The sequence below is a fragment of the Tinamus guttatus genome, unplaced genomic scaffold, assembly GCF_059628265.1.
Source record: "Tinamus guttatus ecotype Peru unplaced genomic scaffold, ASM5962826v1 Tinamus_guttatus_pri_ptg000304l, whole genome shotgun sequence".
Classification (NCBI taxonomy): domain Eukaryota; kingdom Metazoa; phylum Chordata; class Aves; order Tinamiformes; family Tinamidae; genus Tinamus; species Tinamus guttatus.
Genome location: NW_028288838.1, coordinates 126,780 through 148,730, shown reverse-complemented (window position 1 = coordinate 148,730; position 21,951 = coordinate 126,780). Strand labels below are relative to the sequence as shown.

General features: G+C 39.7%; 1 protein-coding gene across 1 annotated transcript in view; it reads right to left on the bottom strand.

Moving 5' to 3' along the window:
* MCC (MCC regulator of Wnt signaling pathway) overlaps nucleotides 1-21,951 on the bottom strand; it is a 133,860-nt gene that overhangs the window by 7,682 nt on the left and 104,227 nt on the right. Inside the window, exons 8-15 of the mRNA XM_010218640.2 lie at nucleotides 21,782-21,871; nucleotides 20,998-21,146; nucleotides 19,107-19,247; nucleotides 17,981-18,081; nucleotides 15,345-15,528; nucleotides 8,661-8,895; nucleotides 2,428-2,634; nucleotides 1,339-1,436 (exon numbers count right to left, since the gene is read on the bottom strand). Coding sequence (XP_010216942.1) covers nucleotides 1,339-1,436; nucleotides 2,428-2,634; nucleotides 8,661-8,895; nucleotides 15,345-15,528; nucleotides 17,981-18,081; nucleotides 19,107-19,247; nucleotides 20,998-21,146; nucleotides 21,782-21,871 — 1,205 coding nt within the window. The remainder of the gene's footprint in view (nucleotides 1-1,338; nucleotides 1,437-2,427; nucleotides 2,635-8,660; nucleotides 8,896-15,344; nucleotides 15,529-17,980; nucleotides 18,082-19,106; nucleotides 19,248-20,997; nucleotides 21,147-21,781; nucleotides 21,872-21,951) is intronic.

Below are 21,951 nucleotides of genomic sequence, written 5' to 3'. Positions count from 1 at the left end.
CAAAGTTTTTTCTCTGCGTATTCAGCAAACCACATTTCATGTCTTTACTCAAGTGACTGCTAACTAAGGTCACTGATATCTTCCTGAAACCAGAGGCAAATAATGAGAGCAGGAAAAAGCTGGCACATGGGTGAAGATAGAAAATGCCAGTGGAGCAGCTCACACCAGGTCTGGAACCCGGAGGGATGTGGGGGCAGCCAATGGCTCTGTGCAGTGTTTATTTAAATTACTTTGCTGTTGGGTTTTAACCACCCACCCACACAAAAATAGTTTTTTTTTTTTTTTTAAATACCACAGATTTTTTGCTTTCTGCATCAGGCAAGCTAAATATTCAACAACTGCTAGAATATTAAGCAAATGGTATAAGCTGTATTGATTTCAGAGCAGCAATGATCTCACACTTTTACATAATTCCTTTTAGGCTTAGGCATCCTTATAAATACCAGGAGCTGCTCCTAGCAAAAAAGTGCTTCAGGAAGGAAACACATCAGCTGCTGGAGAGGACATTCCATCACTGCAGGGTGGAATGGCCAGAAAAGCAAAACACACTCTTTCCAACCAAAATCTTTAGCAGAATTTTAGACAGATTCAAAATACAACAACTAGGTTAGACTTCAAATGGAAGTGGAATACACATTGAAAAGGCTACTGAAACAGTGTCTTTGTCATGAATGCTACCATGTACCCAGTGCAGTGAAAACTGCTGCACAAACACCTAGTTAATGTATAACCATATTAAAAGCTTTGGCTTAAATCCTGGCTGTTGATAAAAACAGCTTGTCAAGACATCAAATCTTTTCTCTTGTCAGAAAGCTAATATTTCACAGTATTTCACACAACAGTGCTACTTTGTAATTAAATCATGGCTCTGCTTACGGGGAGGTGAATGCAGTCTCTGAATCACCAAAATCACGGCAACTCCCACTCCTATACTTCCCACCCAAGCTCTAACCTACAACCAATCTTCTTAACCAAAGACTGGACTTCATATCCCATCTCTGCATTATGTTTGCTACAGGCCTCAAGCAAGTCACATTGCTTGTTTTGTTCTCATAGTCCCCTTGCCTATTTTTGGAATAGTAATTCCCAGTATTTCAAATTTGGCCTTGAAAGAAGCTTTATGACACTGCAGATGAGCACTGTGGAAGGACTTTAACTACTGAACAACAGTAGCAAAAAGGAGGGAGGGTTAGGCAAATAAATTTTGATCCTTTCCCTTCTCGAAAGAAAAATCTGTGATAATTGTTAAAATCATTCCAGGTGCAAGTTGAGGCTCGGACCTGAACCTTTCCCGAGACCTAGAGAAGGAGCCATGCCCCAGCAAGGGGACGTGCCTACCGCCTCAGCGCGCCGGTCAGCTCCGCAGCCAGCTCGCTCTCGCCGTACGGCCGCAGCTCGGCTAAAGTTAGCGGTGTTGTGGTGCCATCACTGCATTCCTGAGAAAAGAAGCAAGATTATCAAGATATGAAGTACATTCAAATTAAAGAGAAGAACTCTGAAAACATCTACATCCTCATCTACTTTAAAAACGTAGGTGCAATAAACATCACATGTCACAAACATGGCAGTGTGTCAGTAAAGCACGAAAGGACGACATCAGATTAACACTCTGCAGATCCTGCCACATCTTTTCCAAGCTACCACAGCACACTGATCTGCAGAATGATTATAGCATACATAATTCCTGCTGCCCTACATACTTTCGACACCGCACTGAGGCAAAGCAGCACAGGATCAAGAAAAAAAAAAAAGATCAGATGATGCTTTGCCAAAAACACTTAAGTAAGAAGGACACAGTCTTACAGCAATTCTGTTTTCACTTTCAAACAAACCAGCGAGAATTTATGGGGACACAGAACCAAAAGAACAGGATTGAAGTTCTAGGCATCACTGTTTCTTCATGCAAATTATGAATGTTCGCATGCAAAAAAAAGTTTGTTTTATATTAAAGGACAAAAATATCATCATTCTCAAATCACTACAGACCATTTGCAAAAAGTGGTTATATTTACAATGCTCATGTTGTCAGAGAAAAATGACCTCCAGTTTATCACATTTTGGGTTTGAAGTCCTGGGGAGAGGGAAAGAGAAAGGGCGTTTTGCTTATACCTTCTCAACAGCTGCGTCCAAGGGCTGGCAACAAGCAAGACACAACACGCCCAACCACTGTAGCTTGTATGCTAGTTGTGAATGGCTTTATTGTATTTCTCCTAAGAACAACCACCTTATTTTAGTCTAGGTTTAGCAGCAATTCTGCAAAGTGCTCATAAACCACAGGATGGAAGGAACCATCTAACAACTGGAGGAACTATACATGCACATGCAGAAGATCAGCAGATCGATTAACATGCTAAATGTACCAGGGAGGATAGGTCACAATAAACTGTTTTTACATCTGTTTTGGAGCTTGGACTTTTAATTCCTGACCTTGCCCAATTTGTCTTTGCTGCCACTGCTCGTAGAACTGAGAGACCTCATCCTTTGCTCTTTTTGCTCTTCCACTTCAGACTTCAGGTGCTCGATGTGGACAAGATAGGCCTGTTCCTGGGCTTCTCGGGTGCTCAGTTTCAATTCCAAAGCCTTCTTCTCTTTCTCTAGCAGATACAGCTGAGCCTTCAGCTCTGCCATCTCCTCCTGTGGAAGAAACATATCATTATACTGCTTTATAGGATTACATACCCAAAGGAAGATACAACCAAACAACGGATTCATCCATTCCTATTACTTAAGAGTATTTTTTTCCAATAAAGAACACTGTCAGAATCTGGAAGGCTCTTTTTTTTTTTTTTTTTGTTAAATATGACCATACAGCATTTCTGCAAGCAAAAGTAATTGAAAAGTACTGCAAAGCTGATCTTCAAAGAGCTACGAGACCTTGAGATGAAATGAGGAATTGTGCCATTCCTTAATCAATCTCTTAGAAATAAACCCAGATGCACTAGACCAGCTGATGTGCAAAGAGTATCAGAGATCTGAGAAGGTTGTCGCAGCTGCTGAAGTTGTGGTTCCACCTTGTCCTTTGGAGACTGTTGCCCCATACAGAGGAGTGTCTGATCTCCTGTAAAATAGCTCCGTAAGTGTAATGGAGGCAGGCAATCGATAAATAAGAATCAGTGTTTGTTTTTCTCATTACACTGTAATGAAACTTGAAGGAGCAAACACAGACCATATATTCCTGACTCATACTACCAGCCCCTGAGGCAGAAAGAATTGGTCAAAAAAAGGGCAATTGGGTAGAGCTTTATCAGACATCCCACTTCAATCTCCCTCCTCGGGATGATCAGAACCTCAACTATATGCAATTAAACATCTATTGAATTTGCACTAGCTTACTTTTCTTCCCTATATATGATCCATGGAAGATGGAAATTGGCCGTTTTTGAAAACAAAAAAAGTCTGAGAGCTGGTTTTTGTGTCCTGCCACCCTAGAGTTACGAACAGGGCTGTCACTGCAACCTAACGGCAGGTACAAAGGGTCAATCTTCTGCTTCAACATCTGCTCTCTGACAGCGGCTCACAGAGTTGCCCGGGCAGAGGGTGAGGACAAGGCAGAGCAGTGGTCGGCCTCCCAGCCCACGCTCCTGGCCTCCTGCAAGTCACAGCTGACAAGTTTCCTGAACTAGAGGGGTCTTTGCATTCAATGACTTTTGAGAAAAATTTCTTCCATGAAATGTCTATTTATTTTCTGAAACTATGAAAAGAACAGCTACAAAAATCCACAACATACTTTGAGAAATAGTCCTGAAACTTTATCTATATTACACATTAAAAACCCATCAGCAAACAAGCAAACCGACCCCTAAACCAAAACCCCAGAAGTGTGTTCTCATTTTTGAGCTTGCTGCACACAAGTTCACTTCATGGGCTATAGCACTGAGTTCATACAGCTGTTTTTTGTATCACAGTTCAGTTCTAGACTTGTTCACTCTGTAAACATCTCTAACAGAAAAAAACTTCCTTGTTATGTGGCCAGTCTGTAAACAAATTACTTTTTTTTTTTCTTTTTCTAAACTAGAAAGCACATTCCAAGTAAGAAAAATCTCAGAAGCGTCTTACCTTATCCTTCCAATATAATTCTCTTTGTATTATATCCATTATTAACAAATATAACATAATCCATATAAACAAAATTCCTGGCACATATTTAGACTAACTCTCTCTGTAGAAGAGAATCCGTGTTCCTACCTGAAATTCACTCTGCAGATTACATGTACAGATGAAGCATAGTTAGCTTTCATCATTGGCTTATTCGGCAATCCCAACCTTGCAAAAATAAAAAGCACACCCCAGAACAAACCTCCAGTCTTGGAAAGGTTAATATGAGCTTTGAATTCATTCCTTTATTCATCTACCTATAAACAAACCGAAGATTGGAAGCACATTCACTATGCTTTACAGAAATTCAGTTATGAGGCAAATTTACCACCAACCTCCTTTGCCAACAGGAAAAATATAAATAACTTTGTTAAATAACGATGAGGAAAGTTAAATCATAGGAGCTGAATCGGATTGTCTAGTATGCTTAAAGCATATGCACTGAGCTTCTTTAGCCTCTCTTTATAAAGCCATTAATCTACTTAGTGAAAGGCTAAGTAGTAATTTGAGCAGTCCTTCGGCACTTACGTGAGGAAAAGATTTTCCTGACAGGGGGCTACACTCTACCTATATGCGAGGGGCATGACAAGATTTTTGAAGGCTGTAAGTTGAAGCTAGCAAATTCAGTCTGAAAACAGGAAAAAAAGGAGCCCAAACACTGGAACAATCTATTTGTGGATCTGTGGGTTTTTGGGGTTTTTTTTGGGTCATCCAAAAAAATTTGACTTAAAGACTGGATGCTTATCTATACCACATATTTTATCTCAAAATCAATTCAAAGATTCACAGTGAATCAACTCTTTTTTAAATATAAATAGATAGATAGATCGATAGACAGACAGATAGACAGATAAATTCAAAACAGTAGGCTTAAATCTCCACAAAGTCCCTATAAACTTACATATTTGCAGCTTGTCTTTAGCAGGTTACCAGGGACTCGAAAGCACCCTCACCCCATCCCATCGATTTTTCCTGTGAGGGCAATGGGAACTTTAAAGACCAGAAGAAATAATAAAGTGGGGGCAAAGCAGAGGAATTATCACTTGTGTCATTAAGGGGACTCTCAAGAAAGAAGCAAAAATGAAGGGAAAGGTTGAAGTTAAAATTCACGTTTATTGTTCAGGATGTTGATATGGACACTTAGGAGGCACAGTAGCGACCAGTAGTGACCAGCTGGATGGGCCAAAATATAAGCAAGTCAGGTTTACTCATGAAGTTAATTAGTCTTTATACAAGCAGCAACTTTTCAATGAAAATACATTTTCTAAGACATCCAAATTTCATTTCAATGGCAACACCAGATTTATATATGTCTGCCTTCCCTTTTCTTTCTTTCTTTCAATTATAGGCTGCTGGCAAAGCCGCCTCTGTGCAGTTTAGTACCCACACGCTTCCTTAGGGTGCGAGCCTGAAGCACAAGGGGCACTTGCACGACGAACTGCTGCAGGAGGAGCTGCCCAGTCGTCACTCCTCCAGCTCACTGCAACTTCACCAGCTTCAGGCACCAAATCTAATGGTCATTTCAAGACAAGTTCACTGAACAGTGAGGAATCTGTAATGTACATGTACATTCCAACTCCAAATGTGGGCAAAAGGTTCATCACCCCGGATGTAATGTAATCAGAAATGCTCGTTTCATTCACTTAATTCTGAGCGTGCTCAACATTTAAATTTGTATTGGATGCACTTACGTCAGAAAAATATAACAGCAAGGATTATTACCTGGAAAGAAGTTCTAGAGAGTCATTTAAAGGGCCTCCAAGAAGATCACAACACACAAGGCAGAAAAGATCATCTTTCACAAGCAAAACAAATACCAGATCAGATAAAGGACAGGTGAAATTCTGAGTAACTGTAGTTTATGTTGAACAATCCTTAACAAAGGATTCTTAACTTTTCCAGCAATAAGACTGTAGCCTCAAAGCACATTACAAGCAATGCTATCACCACCTGTATACACAAGAGGGAGTTAAAAAAAAAAAAAAAAAAGGCAAAGAAAGCTGAGACTTCTTATCTAGATCCCAAGTCCTCTGAAATGCAGGAAAAGGCTTGCAAACTAAGCATTGTTTACACCCATCAGAAGTAATTTCCTTGCTAACTGGGGCATGACAACAAACCGACCTCAAAGCAAGACCTGCTGACTGATGACAAACAGCAGAATGTATTTGGAAACACGGTTAATTTTTGCTTGAAGCACATAAATTGATTTTACAGAAGTACTGGATGACCTGCTAGTTTTTATATATTGGATCACTAAGAGAATAAACATAGCAAAATCAAAACTGGAACAGAAAAGTTATAAGGCTTCCTGACAGTACCCTTAAGGCCTTTATTTTACAGACCAGGTTTATCAATAATAAAGAAAGAATGGTGTAACAGCACAACACAGAGATGCAAGAAGCAACAACTCATGTGGTGATTATATTTTACTAAGTGAAAGGTTGCTGAAAGACACAGCAGAGGTTCCAACACTGATAAACTTTTCAAGAACATGGCAGCAGGCCATAAGACCCCAAAATGAAGGAGATCCTTGAGCAGCCCAATCAGACCTTGCCAGGAACGGAGGGAAGGGAGGAAACGCATTAAAGAGATGCTACATGACAAAGTCCTCCACAGCACAGATGCCATGACTGGCACTGAAATTCTCTAATCATCTTGGAATGTAGCAGATATATACGCTATTTTACATCAGATGCATGCTCCAAATAGTAGACATGAATAATAAACTTAAAGGTGAAAGTCAGCTCTGCTGTAGCTTGCAAACATACGAGCTGCTTGCAAAGCAGATCTAAGCAAAAATCATGGATGCTTTTTCTTGATTCTGCAGCATGCAGAGGACAGCTCTGCCTATCTGCCTTTTTTATCACTACATACAAAGAAGAAAGGCAGGAGTCTTCCATTCCTGTAGCAGGAGAGGAGTTATCAGCAAATGCTCTCCAGGCTTCAATAAGCATGAGACTTTTCACCATGTTCCCCTCAGAGACCTAGAAACTGTGAATTCCCACAAAGTACAATGAACGACAACCAAAGGACACTGCTGTCAGTTCCCATGGGCCAGAAAGGACTGACACTGACTCCAGACACGTAGAACACGTATCTATTCCAGGTTGCACTGCACACAAACCATCAACATAGGTGTCTTCTGGGGACAATTCCTGCAGTGAAAATCTTGTGTGCTAGATGTGGTTATGAGTGGAAAACACATGTCAAAAAGCAGCTGCTCATTTAGTGACAAGAAGGATCACCACTGTGCCCAGAATCATGATATGCAGCTATCTGTCCCTGCCAAGGTAAGGTCCGCACAGGCACTAATCATGTGGATAGCTCTGCAATTTGCCCTTAATGATCAGTTTAAAGCTAGAGGTGAGTATGGCATACAAGACATTTCTGCAGAGATCTGGAGACAAAGAAAGAAAATTAGAAATATGATGTTGGAACTACACCTCTAATAATCTGCAAGAGTCTTTGAAACACCCCATGTAAGACTCCTGAGTGTTCACGGAATACTTTTTCTCTGGACTGTAAATACTAAATATTATAGTGCATAATTATGTTTCTTATCACACAGCAGCAGTAAGAATACAATTATCAGTACTGAACTACTAACTGGACAACACTATCCGATCTAAACAAAAATCTATAGATTTAAAAGCTTTCAAAATTATTGAGATTTGCATCTAACATATCTGCTACTAATTCACTATAGTAGGACTTGCTAAAAAAAGAAGAGTTAAACTTGCTTAAATTGAAATAAAACCAGGCAATTTCTGAATGCAGACACATACTTGTGCTGTCTTTAATATGTTCATATGTTTTAGTTCACATGTGTTAGTTCACCCTTCTAAATTTGCAAAGCCAATACAGAAGCCAGGTTTAACATGATACAAGGTCCATACCTGCTTGGTAAAAGTCAGCCTGTCCCACTCTTAACTTTACAACTGGACATATAAACTGGGTCTGAGGTAGCAGTATTCTCCTAAAACATTTGCTATGGCAACTCATCACCTTATTATACTTTGCTTCTGCTTTAAACTCAACCATACATCGAAGCAAAGCATCAAGAACAGCTCTAGACTAGTAACTGCTTGAGAGCCTTACGGATGATGGCTTTTGACAGACCATTCTTTCTCCCAGGGCGGTATTAAAAGGTGAATTGTTTTGGTTCAGTTCACAAATACTGGAAAAGCATTTGCACGCTTGCAAGTAAAGTAACCAACTGCCTCATGGGAAGTACTGTATCATACTTTGGTCACCCTCAAGCAACTCAGCTGCCATATCTCCTACAGAGAGCATCTGGTTTATCAAGGAGAATGTTCCAAGTTTAGAGCCATGGATGAAGTCTTTGCCTAATTCAAAACACACAGATCTTGTCACTGCTAATGCTTTGCCTTCTGTCACTTTCTGACTACTGGAAAGCAATTTTCAGACACGCTTGTTTGCTTCAACAGTGTAACCCTTTACCACCCAGGCATCAAAGCCTCCTATAAGTGTGACTCTCTTAGCAAGTTTTGTAGCACAGATGGCTTGTCAGCAGTGCAGTGGCCTGTTAGAAATAAATAAAATACCTTCATGGCCATAAGTTCCTGCATCAAGACAGCATTTTCCAGGTCTAGCCTCTGGCTGTCTCCACGAGGTTTAACATCATAACTGAGGGGATCAATGTGGATGCTCTCCAGCTCGAGCACTGTAAGCTTCACTGCTGCCCTGTCATTCTTCAACTGCTGTATATAATCCTTCAACCGCTGCTCATCCTCCTTTGTGAACTCTGTATCACAGCTGCTTGCAGTTGAGCTAGTAGTACTGGAAAGAGAAAGAACAGCATTAAAATACACTGGAAATAAGATCTAAATCTACATATGAAATACTCTACAATACATGGGATTTGTTATCATTAACGCAAACTTAAAGTTCACAGAAAGGACACAGGTAGTATGGACTAGATGTTGCAATGTTCAAAAACTCCAGGGAAGGATGACAAACATGGAAGAGAAATTTAATTCTCCAAGCCATGTGAGCAAATCAAGTCACTGTCTGCTTCTCTGAAAAGCCAGATATTTAGCACCATGTAATTGAGTTAACTTTCTGGAATAGTGACTTCTGAAACACCTTTTTTTTTAATTAAAAAAAAAAATGCTATGTAAGATTTCTTAGCAATACTCTATAGGGAATGCCTCTGTGTGTTGCTTTACTGCTGAGTCTTCATCTTTTTTGGTAAGAACCATCTGCTAAGAAAAGAGAACCAGCCCAGCCCTTAATTATATCTGATGACAGTAGTATCAATTACCTGGAGAATTTTTTAATGGACACCCATTGGAATCAATCTGAAGAAAAAAAAAAAAAAACACTGGCAGATGTCAGATGGCAACATATTTCAATTCATGATAAGGCTAATTTCACAGAACACTTCAGGCCTGTGGGGTTTTAAAACAAGGCCATAATTTAAGATTTTTAATAAAAAATCTTCAGACCTGATGGAGCAGTCCTTTTCTAAGGGCATGATTTCAGATGAGTGGCTGCCCACTAGCCTGCTCCACAGTTTACCAAGTGATTCCACAAAGAGAAAACTCATGTCTTGCTAGGAGTAAGGGTGTCTCAGTGCTGCATCCCCACCTCTACGCATGCCAGTGCTGTAGGGGGCTGGGACCGACGCAGCCCCAAGCATTCCAGGGCTGAATATAGTTGCAATAACACTAAAAGGAAAATAAAATGCCCTGTTGTTTCTATAACCTCACTCAAAGCTGCCTGCTGTCTCCTGAGGACCTGTAATCAGCTGCTGGGTGAGGGATAAGTCATCCATTAACTGTGCTTGTCTGGAATGCTAGATGATCTCAGTTATCAGCAGGGGAATAAATCACTTTCTGTATCAAATTGCGCTGTTGTTCAACATTTTTGGAAGAGAGCCCCGCCCTCTACATGCTGTGAGAGTCAGAATGATGTCCTGAAATATATTACACATGTGAGAAAAGGAAAGAAAAAAGTCTGTATTTTTCTGATTTTCCACCTATCCTTACCAATTAATATTTCTACAAATTCCAAGTACAACCTTGGAAGACAGGGAGAAGTGGCAGACCTGCAAAGATTTCTCAGAATCTTTCCCCCTTGTGAAATACCACGTTAAAAGTCTTTACTACAGTTTTCTGCTCATTTCTTATTATTCCTTCCTTCTCTTAGGGATAATAGGTGCCATGTTTCCCTGAAATGCAAAACAGTCTTTGCTTTCACTTTCATCCATTTCCATCTGCAGTCAAGCTAAAAACACCCTTCATCTACACTATATAGAAATTCTTCTAGGTAGAAATGTTGAGATTTTTGTTAATACTTAGTTTTCAAAATATTTCATAAACATGGTTTTACTGACTCTAATGGCACACTTCTGAAACAGATACTAGTAAGAAAAAAAAAGGAGATAGACAGTACAAGAGATACTTAATTCTATACTGAGTGGCACCGTGAACTTCCCCAGCATCCAAGCACTATAATTAGAGTTTTTTGGATTAAACGTAAAACGGCTTTTATTGAAGAAAGAGTAGCCCTTAAAGCCTATCCAGGTTTCTGATTTTGGGACACAAGCAGCTCATCTTAGTTTCTGCCTAAAAGGAAAAGAAAATCTAGCCCTCCCCTTGGGAATTAAACCTGAGCACAAATGGTGGAAGTCTATTGTTGTTGTATATAGTTGTATTGTTGAACCTCGCGCTCACTGGATACCCACAGATCTGGCCCTTGAAGATCTCCAGTTACACACGTAGCCTTTTGTGCAGAGCCGTGCAAGCTGAGGAAGGCGGTCTGGGCCGTTGCCAGTGATACTGAGGCTGCTTCTACTTCACTCCTGGCCGCCTGCCTGCCCGTCTGCAGCTGAGCTGGCTCCTCTGCCGAACTGCCAACATTATCTTTTTCCTTCCTCTCTTTTTTTTTTAAAAATAAGGTGAAGGGAGTTTAATGGAGAAGCGGTGTTGGCGAGCGCCACAAGAAGGAACGAGTGTGTTTCCACTACTTGTGCACTTGTGGGGAGCCCCCACGACGGGGGCAGCAGCAGCTTGGGGAGCAGCAGGCAGGGCAGGGATCTGCCTCGGACCCGCTCGGAGAGACGGGCTGCTGGAGGAGGCACGGAGCGCCGCAGCGCTGCGCCAGCGGCCACCCCCAAAGCCTCATCCTGCCTGGGCAAGCACGCGGGTTGCAGCTTCTAACGGCCAACAGGGCACAGTGCGTGCGCGTGTTTATATAAAATACACACATAAATATTCACTTAGGTATGTTAATATATGCTACATATATAATGTAGGATATGGATATTAACAAGACTTCCTAGAGTGTCTTGGAGTGTATCATTTTTTATATGCTGCAAAATTTTATCCTTATGACCCTACAACAGTCTTTGATTAAACTTTTTTTTTTAAAAAAAGCCAATAAATAAATCCACAATTCAGCAAGGGGACAGGCAATGAAAAGCTGAGAGAACCAAAATAATGGTGTCAGTACTGAATCCACACCACTTGTTTGAGTGTCTGAATACAACCTCACACTTGATACAAGGCATACATAGGTCCACCAGTCTTTTAGGTGAGTCTTATGGCTCAGTATCTCAAACAGCACATGTCAAAAGATAAGCAAAACTGAAAAATTCTTCGACCAGCTAAAATAGAAAGAGCAGTATTTTTAGCTAAGATAAGAACATTTTGGTGAAACCACCTTTCTTCCTTCTGAGAATAAATTGCACACGCAAGGAAGTTAAGATTAAGAATACATTAAGATTAAGAAGAATATTAACATATCTGTTGGGATATTTCTAAATAACTTATTCCCACGCTTCAGCCAAGACAATCTTGTATGTCATCTACTTATCCACAACCTGAGGTGATTCTGACTGCAAGATTTAGCACTGTGTTCAACTGAGCTTACATACTTAATGATACTCAGCAATGAGAAAAAGGATTTCCTGTGCATATAGGAGGACAGACTTTTCCTCCATGAATGCAGATATAAGGTTGGGGTTACTAACTCTTCAGTGAATACAAAACACCATTTTCAGTCAGAACTAGAATTGCAGACCTTCTCTTCTGTTTTCTTTTTTGAGATGTAATCAGTCAAACCTTGTTGGCAATACATGTTACATGGTTAGCTTCTATCCATTAAAATAATTATGACTTCCAAGTATACCACAGAGCTATTTTTATTTTCAAAAATGAATTGGCAACATTATTGTGGTGCTGCTGCCAGCCAAATGAGTTGAGATGCTCGCTATTATTTTTATTCTCTTCAATAGCAACAACCTCTGTGATGCTCTTTCATTTCATTTCAGTTGCTCCCTTTTACAATCTTTAACCCCTTGCCACCAGTGGCCCTCTGAGCATTTGTTCTCAGTAATTTGTTCAGTGATTTGACATTCAGAATCTCATTTGAAATGCCAAAGCTAAAGATGGGTCAACAATCCCATTATAATCCCCTATTCTACAGGGCTTTGAACAGCAGGGAGAATTATTCATCTGTCACAAGTCTCAGTGAAGGAGAGTTTTCATTTCCTCACTCCTACACACATCCACAATCAAGAGACCTCACACTAAAACAGTTACAATAAAAGATCAGTCTCACAGATCCAGAGTATGTTTGAAACACATAACACAAAAATGTTACTGGTACAAAAAAGTACAGTGGTCTCCAAACGGTGGCTCACACAGCACTCCTCCCCATTTTATAGACTGCCAGTATCTTTAAGACAAAGGAAAAACACAACGCCTGTAGGAACAGCTAGAAATCCAGAGACGGCCTCCCTATCTCTGCTTGTATTGCTAATGCAGAGAAAAGGAACTGGAAACCACCAACATCAAAGAATCACAGAAGGCAGGAGACACATGGCAGCGGGAGGTCTGTCGAGAGCAGCAGGGAGCCAACGGACAAGGGAGCATGTTGGAACGGACTGAGCTGGCAATGTAGGCAGGATAACACCAAAAAACATGAGCAGGCTCCTGGAGACAGAAAACAACCAACCAACCAAAGGTCAAAATTGCAGGGAGAGGAGGCAAACTGAAAATCTTCTATTTTTAACACCTGGGGTAGAATGCTTACTGATTATCATAAAGAAAAGTGTGTGTCTTTTGAATGAGCACAGCTTTCCACCTATGGACTGACAGGACAGCATCATGTGTCTTGAGCTTAAAAGAGCAAGCTTCTCTTCTGCGATAGGGAAAACCCCTATCCTGTATCTGACCACAACAGAAGGAAAGAAAAGAAGGTTTGTATTATAGGGAGAAGCTAAAGTTTCAGAAGTTATTTTTCCTGGCATGTGGAGTTAAACAAAGAAAAATCACATGCACAGGGTGCATAAGGTATGATCAGATCAGGATGTCCATATGACAAGCTCCTGACCTGCTTGTGTGATGAATAGGAGCAACTTTTCTTTCTCAGGTTCCACACATATCAAAGCAGACAACAGTGTTTACCGTATTCCGGTAAACCGTACAACATTTTACTCCGTGCCATGGAAGTTCAGCCTGCAATGAAAATGGCTACAGCTAACAGATTTGTCTTCCATACACAAACATTTTCTTTTACATTTTTTCATGTCACAGTTTATACTGATGAAATCTGAAATCAACGTGAAGTTGCATCTACTTTAAGTATCACATGCACACATACACATATTACCAGACAACTACCAGGAGTCCACTGCAAGCAGCGCTATGAGGGACAGTGTTCCTCTCCAGACACTCACACTTCCCTCCTCCTACCCTTAACAAAACAAAAATGAGGAGCAACAAATCAAGGACTGTTGAGACTGTATTCCTACCAAATACTTCAAACCAAAAACTTAAGTATTTCCCAACACAATCGTGGCAACTATCTTTTTCTTTAAAACAATGCATTGACTGTGTAGCAGACAGTTCATAAGAAAGACAAACATGAAGGCGTTATAAACAATTGAAGATGACCCCTTCAAACAGAACAAGGGTAAATAAGTGCAGCCTAGTGAGAGATGCTGTCAGGCATGGCCATTACAACACATTTATGTGCACATATGGCCTAAGTGGGCATGCAGTAAAGGGCAAGTCAAGTATTCAAAACAGCTTTGGAGCACCTTTTCCTAGGTCAGTCAAGAATTTTGGTATCATGATTGAACAACGAGTTACTAGTGAAGATTGTGCCACATTCTCATTTCTGAACAAAAATTTTACTTTCTTGGAATGACAGTGCAGCATTAAAACTTCTTTTTTTTTTTTTAAAAAAAAAAGGCTCACATTGAACCTAATTCCCTGAATTACTGTTTTCCTGATTTTCAGCTATTCCATGCTAGTCAACAAGGCAGGAAATAAGATCATTTGAAGGAGATGGTGGCAATAAGAGGAAATGATAAAGTATTAAAGTAAATTTCTAAAAGTGTCAAAAAAAAGGACAGCATTTGAATAAGGAACTGCCTCAAAGACAGAATTAAAACAAAGTTTTAGAGTGAGTATGAGAAATCAAAATAAATTTTACACAGAAAAAATATTCATCTATATTTATCCAGGATGCTTGCCAACTTTGTATCCACGCATATTCATTCCACAGAGTACAATTACACTGCAGGCAGACAAAGACCCCAAATGAAGCTGCTGGCAGATGTATTCAAACTGGAACACTTCTGCAGTAACAGTTGATTTAAGTTTTAAAATTCTATAGAGCTTCAGAAAAACTGCAATATCGTTTTCTGGAAGAATCCACTCCATCTTTCATGACTTGTGTTTGCCATTCCATTTGCATGGAAAGGAAGATATTTCAGTGTCACAAAAAGGAATGGAGAATGGAGAGAAAACGATTCAAAATGAAATGGCTGGATTTGTGATGTTTCAAAAATAATCCTTTAATATTCAAAAAAAAAAACAATGGTAGCAAACTGGTTCTCTGTCTCTGGTTCTCTGTAGCTCTGTGCTACCCTTATATAATAGATGGGAATGAGATCTACAAGCTCCTCAAAGTTTAGTGAGACAGCAAGAGAGTCACTGGGGTAAAACAAATGTAAGAGTTTTGCCCTTTACGAAGAAGATGAAAGTTCAGAATCACCCATTTGCAACAGATCTATACAGGATCCATTTTGGTTGGAGTTGCTCAAAATCTAAAGACCATTAGAACCACAGACGCACGGTGACTTTGCAAAAACATAGTTAAGAGCACTCAGCAGACTGAGGTAAGAAAGGCAATTTCAGCAGACAGAACACAACAGAATCTTCAGTCTAAAACCAAATGCTGGGGGATTAGGAAAACAAATAAGTTGTAATTACCTCGTATGGCTGTTGGACGACAGGCTTTCCCAGGGCTGCACGCTGCAGCCAGCGATGGCATAGGCTCCCCCGCAGCTCCCGTCTAGTTTCATCAGCAAGGCTTTCGCTGCATTCTCAGCTGTCTTCCTGCAGTCATGAGCTCTCTTAAGCATCTGGGTAATATTTTCATCACACGTTTGGTCCCCTAGTTTGCAAGCAAACAATCTGTTTTAGAGCTTTGAGGAGGGTGATAAGAGTTACGTCAAAAATAGACATGCTTCCATGCACTTCCAGTTTGTATCAAGATGATGATGATAAATGATCAATTTATGATGCAAAAGCAGCTTCACTGCTGTGTGAGCATCAGGGATAATCTGGGTTCTGGCCACAATGCATCTCCCTCCCAGTCACAAGATCCAGTTATTTGTCTTATTCCTGTTTTACCTTAACTAGCTTCTCTGTTCATAAAGATAGGCACTGTGAGTTAGGATTAATACAAGATGCCGAAGACAATAACACACTGGGAAAGCACCAACCTAAATTACACTTCTTACTTTGATCGTCCGAGTGCTGTTTTACCACAGCGTGGTCGCTTGCAGCACCTTTGTTTGTGAACACTGTGACCTCAGTGCTAACTGTTTGCCAGTACAGCTTCTTACTAGTTACCTTTCCATTTGTGAGGACAGCTTTGCTGCTCAGAAGCAGTAGTTGAGCTTTCAGGGATTATTGTATACTAAAAGAAAAGACACCCAGCACTGATTAATTAATGTGATGTAACTTGCAGAGGTTCTGCAGAGATTATGCAACTACTGAGCCATTCCTTCAGCAGAGGCAAGGCATAAAACACAGTTACCATTTGGTAATTCCCAGCTGGAGTAAAGTCAGTTCAGTAAGACACAAGTACACCAAAAGGCAGAACAAAGCTACAATATATTCATAGTTCTCTAAATACAACACAGAGGTGCAGGGCATAAATAGTTTGCTTTTTCTTGACAGACTTTCATTTAATCTTTATTAAAATAAAATACTAATTGCCCATACTTTGCACCTGCTAAGTTAACCACATGCATTAACCACTTTTGCCGTTGATGTAAAAGAAAGAAGGTGAGAATATCCTGCTAAGAGCAACTGGTTGTGCTCAGCTCCAAGTGATGCAGAAGCAATGCTTTGGCATTTTATACTTACAAGTGTCGGTGCAAAACTTAACTGGTCTTCAAACCAAAAATCTGTTATTTTACTTAGTCGTTCTAACCAAAATTCTCTGTGAAGTAAAGATATGTAAACCTAACATCAACATCCCCCAAAGTTACGTAACAGGAAGTTGGCATCATTACTACCACAGGACTGTAACTGTAATACTGTAATTAAGAGCTGTTGACAGACACTTACACAGAATTAAATTACATTCTGTCATAGAATGCATGTATGATAAAGTCCTCATAACCCAATGTAATTCTCCCTCCTAAAATTTCTTTGTCACCTGTGTAAGGAGAAAATCCAAAGAAACATTTCTGCTAACTATCACACTCTTCCATCAGCAAAAGCTTGACATTTTGAAAGGAATGACCAGAAGAATAGAGCATGAACGCAAGCATCCACACTAACATTTACTCTTTAGCCTACTACGTATGGACAAACCCACTGACAAAGACTTGCTACTGGCACTAGAAGAGATGCAAAACGAGCTGCAGGGTAACACCACACTGACTGTGCACTGAATACCTCCAGCCTCTTGATTCAAGAGGCTGAATGCATCAGCCTTGTGGCTCTGATTCCAGGTGCTCATCTGGTCTCTAAAAGCTTTCATTTTACTTCAGTGATTTCTGAGAAGCTAACGCTATGAATTACACTCTCAAGCAGGCTGTTACAACACAGCATGAAAAGCTGTACTTTCCTCTCCAAATGCTTCCCCACTTCTTAACCCATGATTATTACTGCTATCACTATAAAAAATGGGTTAATGTTCATTGTGTAAACCTGTCATTCTATCAGTAAAATGTAGCCAGTGGAAATTCCAAGTTCCACACACTTCAGAAATGTATCCACAGAAGTGGCTTAATCTTCTACTTAGAGAATAGTGTGGCACTTAGTCACAAAATTGACTACCCACAAAATAAAATAAACCCAGAACATGGAGACTGATATTCCAGACAGTATAGTAAAATATCATGCAGTAAGTTTTAAAATTTCAGGGCAAAGGGGAAATGTACCCCATATTTCCTGAATTGCTTAAGTTTTAATCCCAGCTTCTAATAGATTGCACTTATTTTGGGGGGCGGTAAATATTGCCAGAACAAACACAATGTCCTCAAAGATACCACAGTTGTACAGTCCTGAGCCTTGTTTTGCTCATGATTATTGTTTAATCGTTCCAGTCTGCATAAGCAAATGCCTGTAGCAGCCTCACCACAGCCAGAATAGGCATCCCTTGTAATGGCATACAGAGGATAATTGAAATTGCTGGTAAATTTTATAGGTTATTTCCAGTGTCTCCCTCCCTACTTTTTGTGTGTGCAAAAATGATTACTTACTCAGTTGAAAACAAAAGAGACCACAGGGCCTTCTTAAGTGGTGGGTCATGAGATGATTCACTCTTGCAACTAACTCTTATGAATGCTAATTGACATGCAGAATAAAGTGATTCGCTGACATCTTACCAACAGAACCAACACCTGCAGCTCTGAATTGCCCAAGAATGAGACTCTGCTCGCTTTCTGCCAATGCCAACAGCAGTTCATACGCTTCTATACACTGTTCACTAAAAGAGAAACAAAAATCACAATATTTGCAATTTAGACAGGAAAAATAGCTTCAGTTAGCAACAAAAAAGAGGTAGCAGATGAACTACATGATTCTGTACTGCTTTTCTGATAACAGGGATATTAAATGATGTAACATATATAACTTTTACCATAAGCATTCAACAGTCTTTCCTTCCACATGATAGTCTCAGATTGGCTTCACATAACATTAACAACAAAAAAACAAGATTTGATGCGGAGAGTTCTCTGGAAGCACTGGTGAAACAGTTAGTAATATAACAGATGGTAGATGTTATTTATTTGAAAAACTGTCTTTTCAGGCCTTCTTAATATGCCAAGAAAACTTAGAAAAGTACTTGTTTTTCTGTCCTGGCTGAAATATTTTCCTCCATATAAGGCAACACCTGCAGCTGTAAGTCACTTGTTCCTGTTGCATTCTTATATATATATATGTATATTTCTTAATACATACATTGCTGCATCTATTCGTAATTTACACTTCCTTATAATTTGCTCAGGGCTGATAGTAACAGAATACACCCCTTAAACAGGACACAGTTTGTCCTAGCGCCAGAAGTGCCCGTTCCAAATTACCTGCAGCATCATGAGTTAAGTGACACTCTCTTTTACACAGATTAAAGCAAATTTAGATACTTCAAACCAATACTAAGCAATTCACGCATAATATTGATGGCATATAAATTCACTTGTAATTGTGTAGAGTAAAATGTTACTCCTTGGCCACGTGGCCTTGTGAAAGGGGCCTGAATAATGCAGAAAACCAAAGGCTCATGACTGGATTGAGGTCACTGTTGCTGCTGAACTAGCGTTGAGATACATGCCTATCAATAACTTCACTTACACAATTTTCCTAGTACTTCAACCAATGGGCCATGCTTCACAGGGGCAGTCAAAAGAAACAGCTTTACTACGGCACACTAACAATTTTGCCCTCTGAGACCTCTGTCAAGTTTTCCCTCTCTCTTTTTCAGGCTGAGACATTTTCTGTGCAAGTACATACCTGTATTGAAGTGCAAGCCTGAGGGCTGTGGCATTGGACTCGTACTTCCCAACAAGCATGCTCATCCGCTCAGCATTGCTCTTGCACTCCTCCAGAGTTATTGTCAACAAGTCATTCTGGGATTTCAAGTGTTCAATACGACTGTGGGAAAGGAAATAACTTGCATCCTTCAAATTTTGCTTACAGACACTGTCTTAAAAACTCTAAAATAATCATCATCTAAAACAACAAAACCCATTTTATCTATATACCTTTTTTTAGTGACTATAGCAAAGTCTAACTGCTTCATAACCCAAAGCAAGAAGCAAGAGATCTCAGTTCTCTAGGGTAGCTGGCTTCATTATCTTCTCCACTTCTAATTAAGTGCAATCACTATAACATTTCCCTGCGAAGGGGGAGCAGGCAGAAAGCTGTAGCCTTCTTCTGATGCCACAAGAACATATGGGGCAGTTATCTTGACTGTTTGCTTAATCTTTCTGCTTCCATTCCTCCCTACCTGCTGCCATATTTGCTTCTTGTTTTCAGTGGCACGTTCAGTAGCGCGGGGGCATGCAGAGATTAAGCAGCTGCATAAATGCTCCCTCTCTTTGGAACATCCAGAATAACTGTTTCACTTAAAACAGTATTTTAACCATGATACAGAAACAACTTAAAAAACAAGAACTGACTTTCAGGGATGCAACAAAATCTCCAGCAATTCTGGGAATGGTCAAACAACATCTTATCTAAGAATTTAACTGCAGTATGAGGTTAACTAAATTCTCATGAAGTTAACTAAAATCTCAGTAAAGCTTCAAAATAACAGTGTTATTGACTACTATCATTTCTGATAACTGCAATATGCACCAATGGACTATATCTAATCATCAGCACTGGACATGCAGTAAAAGCAAGCAAGTAAACGATTTCACAGTCCAGATAGTAACTAATAAAGAAACCAATACCATTCACAATCTGAAATCAGCAACTTCTTAGCAACGACAAGAAAAAAGAGCAGGGCTGCTATACCGCTTTTTAATGATCTGAATAATACCCTGACTTTTCCAGTTGCTAAAACTCACAGCTGCTTCAATCTCCTACCTTGTCTTTGACATCTCATCTAAGGAAGGGTACATGCTGTCAATGCAAAATTGTGTAGAGCATAGAGAAAGATCACATTTTGCAACCTTACAAAAACATGAGCTACAAAAAGGAGATACTGTATTGATTAAACTAAACTTGGGATAGCAGTTGAAAGGCAGCACTTGAAAGCAGGCTCAGCCACAGTTCTCAGGTTCCTGATCCACAGGGTTTTGATCCACACACAGGGTTTTTGTGCTAATCAGGACATGGAGCTTTGGCTAACGTAGCGCTTATTCAGTAATTAACAGCAATATTTTAACTACAACCAGAAAGTTACAATCTTTCTTCTGTTGCCAGAAGTCTAACTGCATGTATTCCACAGTTAGACACACATCCGTGTGCACTCACTGCCAGTTAACGCTCTGGTTCAGTTTCTACAAGACAGGAGGAAAAAAAAAACAAACCCAAAACACTAGCCAATTCTAGAAGGATGAAGAGTTAAGTTATAGGATTTCTTACTTAACACTAAACACTGATGTGTTTTATGAAAAAAACAGATGCTACATCTAATTGGTCAGCCACAGCAAAGGGCACTCCAAGAGCACCAATGACGGTGCCATGCTTGAGTAATAATGTATAAGCAATTGTCATACCAATGGAAAGAAACCTTAGCATATGCTTCAAACATATGTGTCTCAACTTCATTTTATGTTTATTTCCAGCACTAAGATTTCAGCTGAGACTCAACTATGAGATGTACAAAAAGCAAAAACTTCAACAAAACTAACAGGAGATAACATATTTCAGCATATCTAACTATTCACCTTACCTGTTTAATCTCTCAGTCTCCACTTCAAACTCTCGGATTTTACTTTCAGAGATAGCAGATCCATGGGAATACAGCGTTTGGAAGATTTCTTGGATATTTGAGCAGTCTTGGAGGGAATGTGCTAAGTGTTCGGCCACACTGCTAGACACCTGCACAGGATAATTAATAGATCACTGTGATGAATAGCAGCTGGATTCCTCCCACAGATTATTTGGATTGACAGCTCTGATGTTCTCACACTAATATATTAATTATTCATTTTTTCTATGCATTTTGAAGAGAATAGGACATTTACAGATTTCTATTTTAAGAAGTTACTTTGGTTCAAAATTCTAGCTAACCAAAGGCTGAAGCCCACCATATATTTAAAAAATGTTAACATACTTCCTTGAAAGGCTAAACAAATGTCACATTCAAGTTGTTATTTCAGTGAAATAAATATTAACCTACAGTGGCAACACTGTATTTTCTAAATTTATACTGGCATTTCAGAGCAGGATGCAGTTCTCTGTTGATTTAGAAATTGTGGAATGTAACTGAAAACTCTTTGCTTAGTGAGTAACATTGACTCTGTTTATTACCCCATTCAAGCCATTCAATATATGATTTCTAGCCACCACGAGTTGTTAATGCTGGGTGAAAAACTCTGCTCAAATAATTTTCTCAAAATAGCCTTTAAGATATTTTAAGTTAGCTCATATTTTTAGAAAAACAACGATGCTTTTAACGGAACACAAGCCATATTTAGAAGGTATCATGCATGCACATGTTTATTAGTCCTTACTCCTATGCTGCTGATTTCTGATCCTAGGACAGGTCTGTCAGACGATGAAGACTCTGATCTTGTCTTTGACAACTTCACTCTTTCAGCAATCTAGAAGTCAGAATGCTGCACAAGTTACACAGGACCCCAAACTCCATATACATTATACAAAATATATCATCATTTGTTTC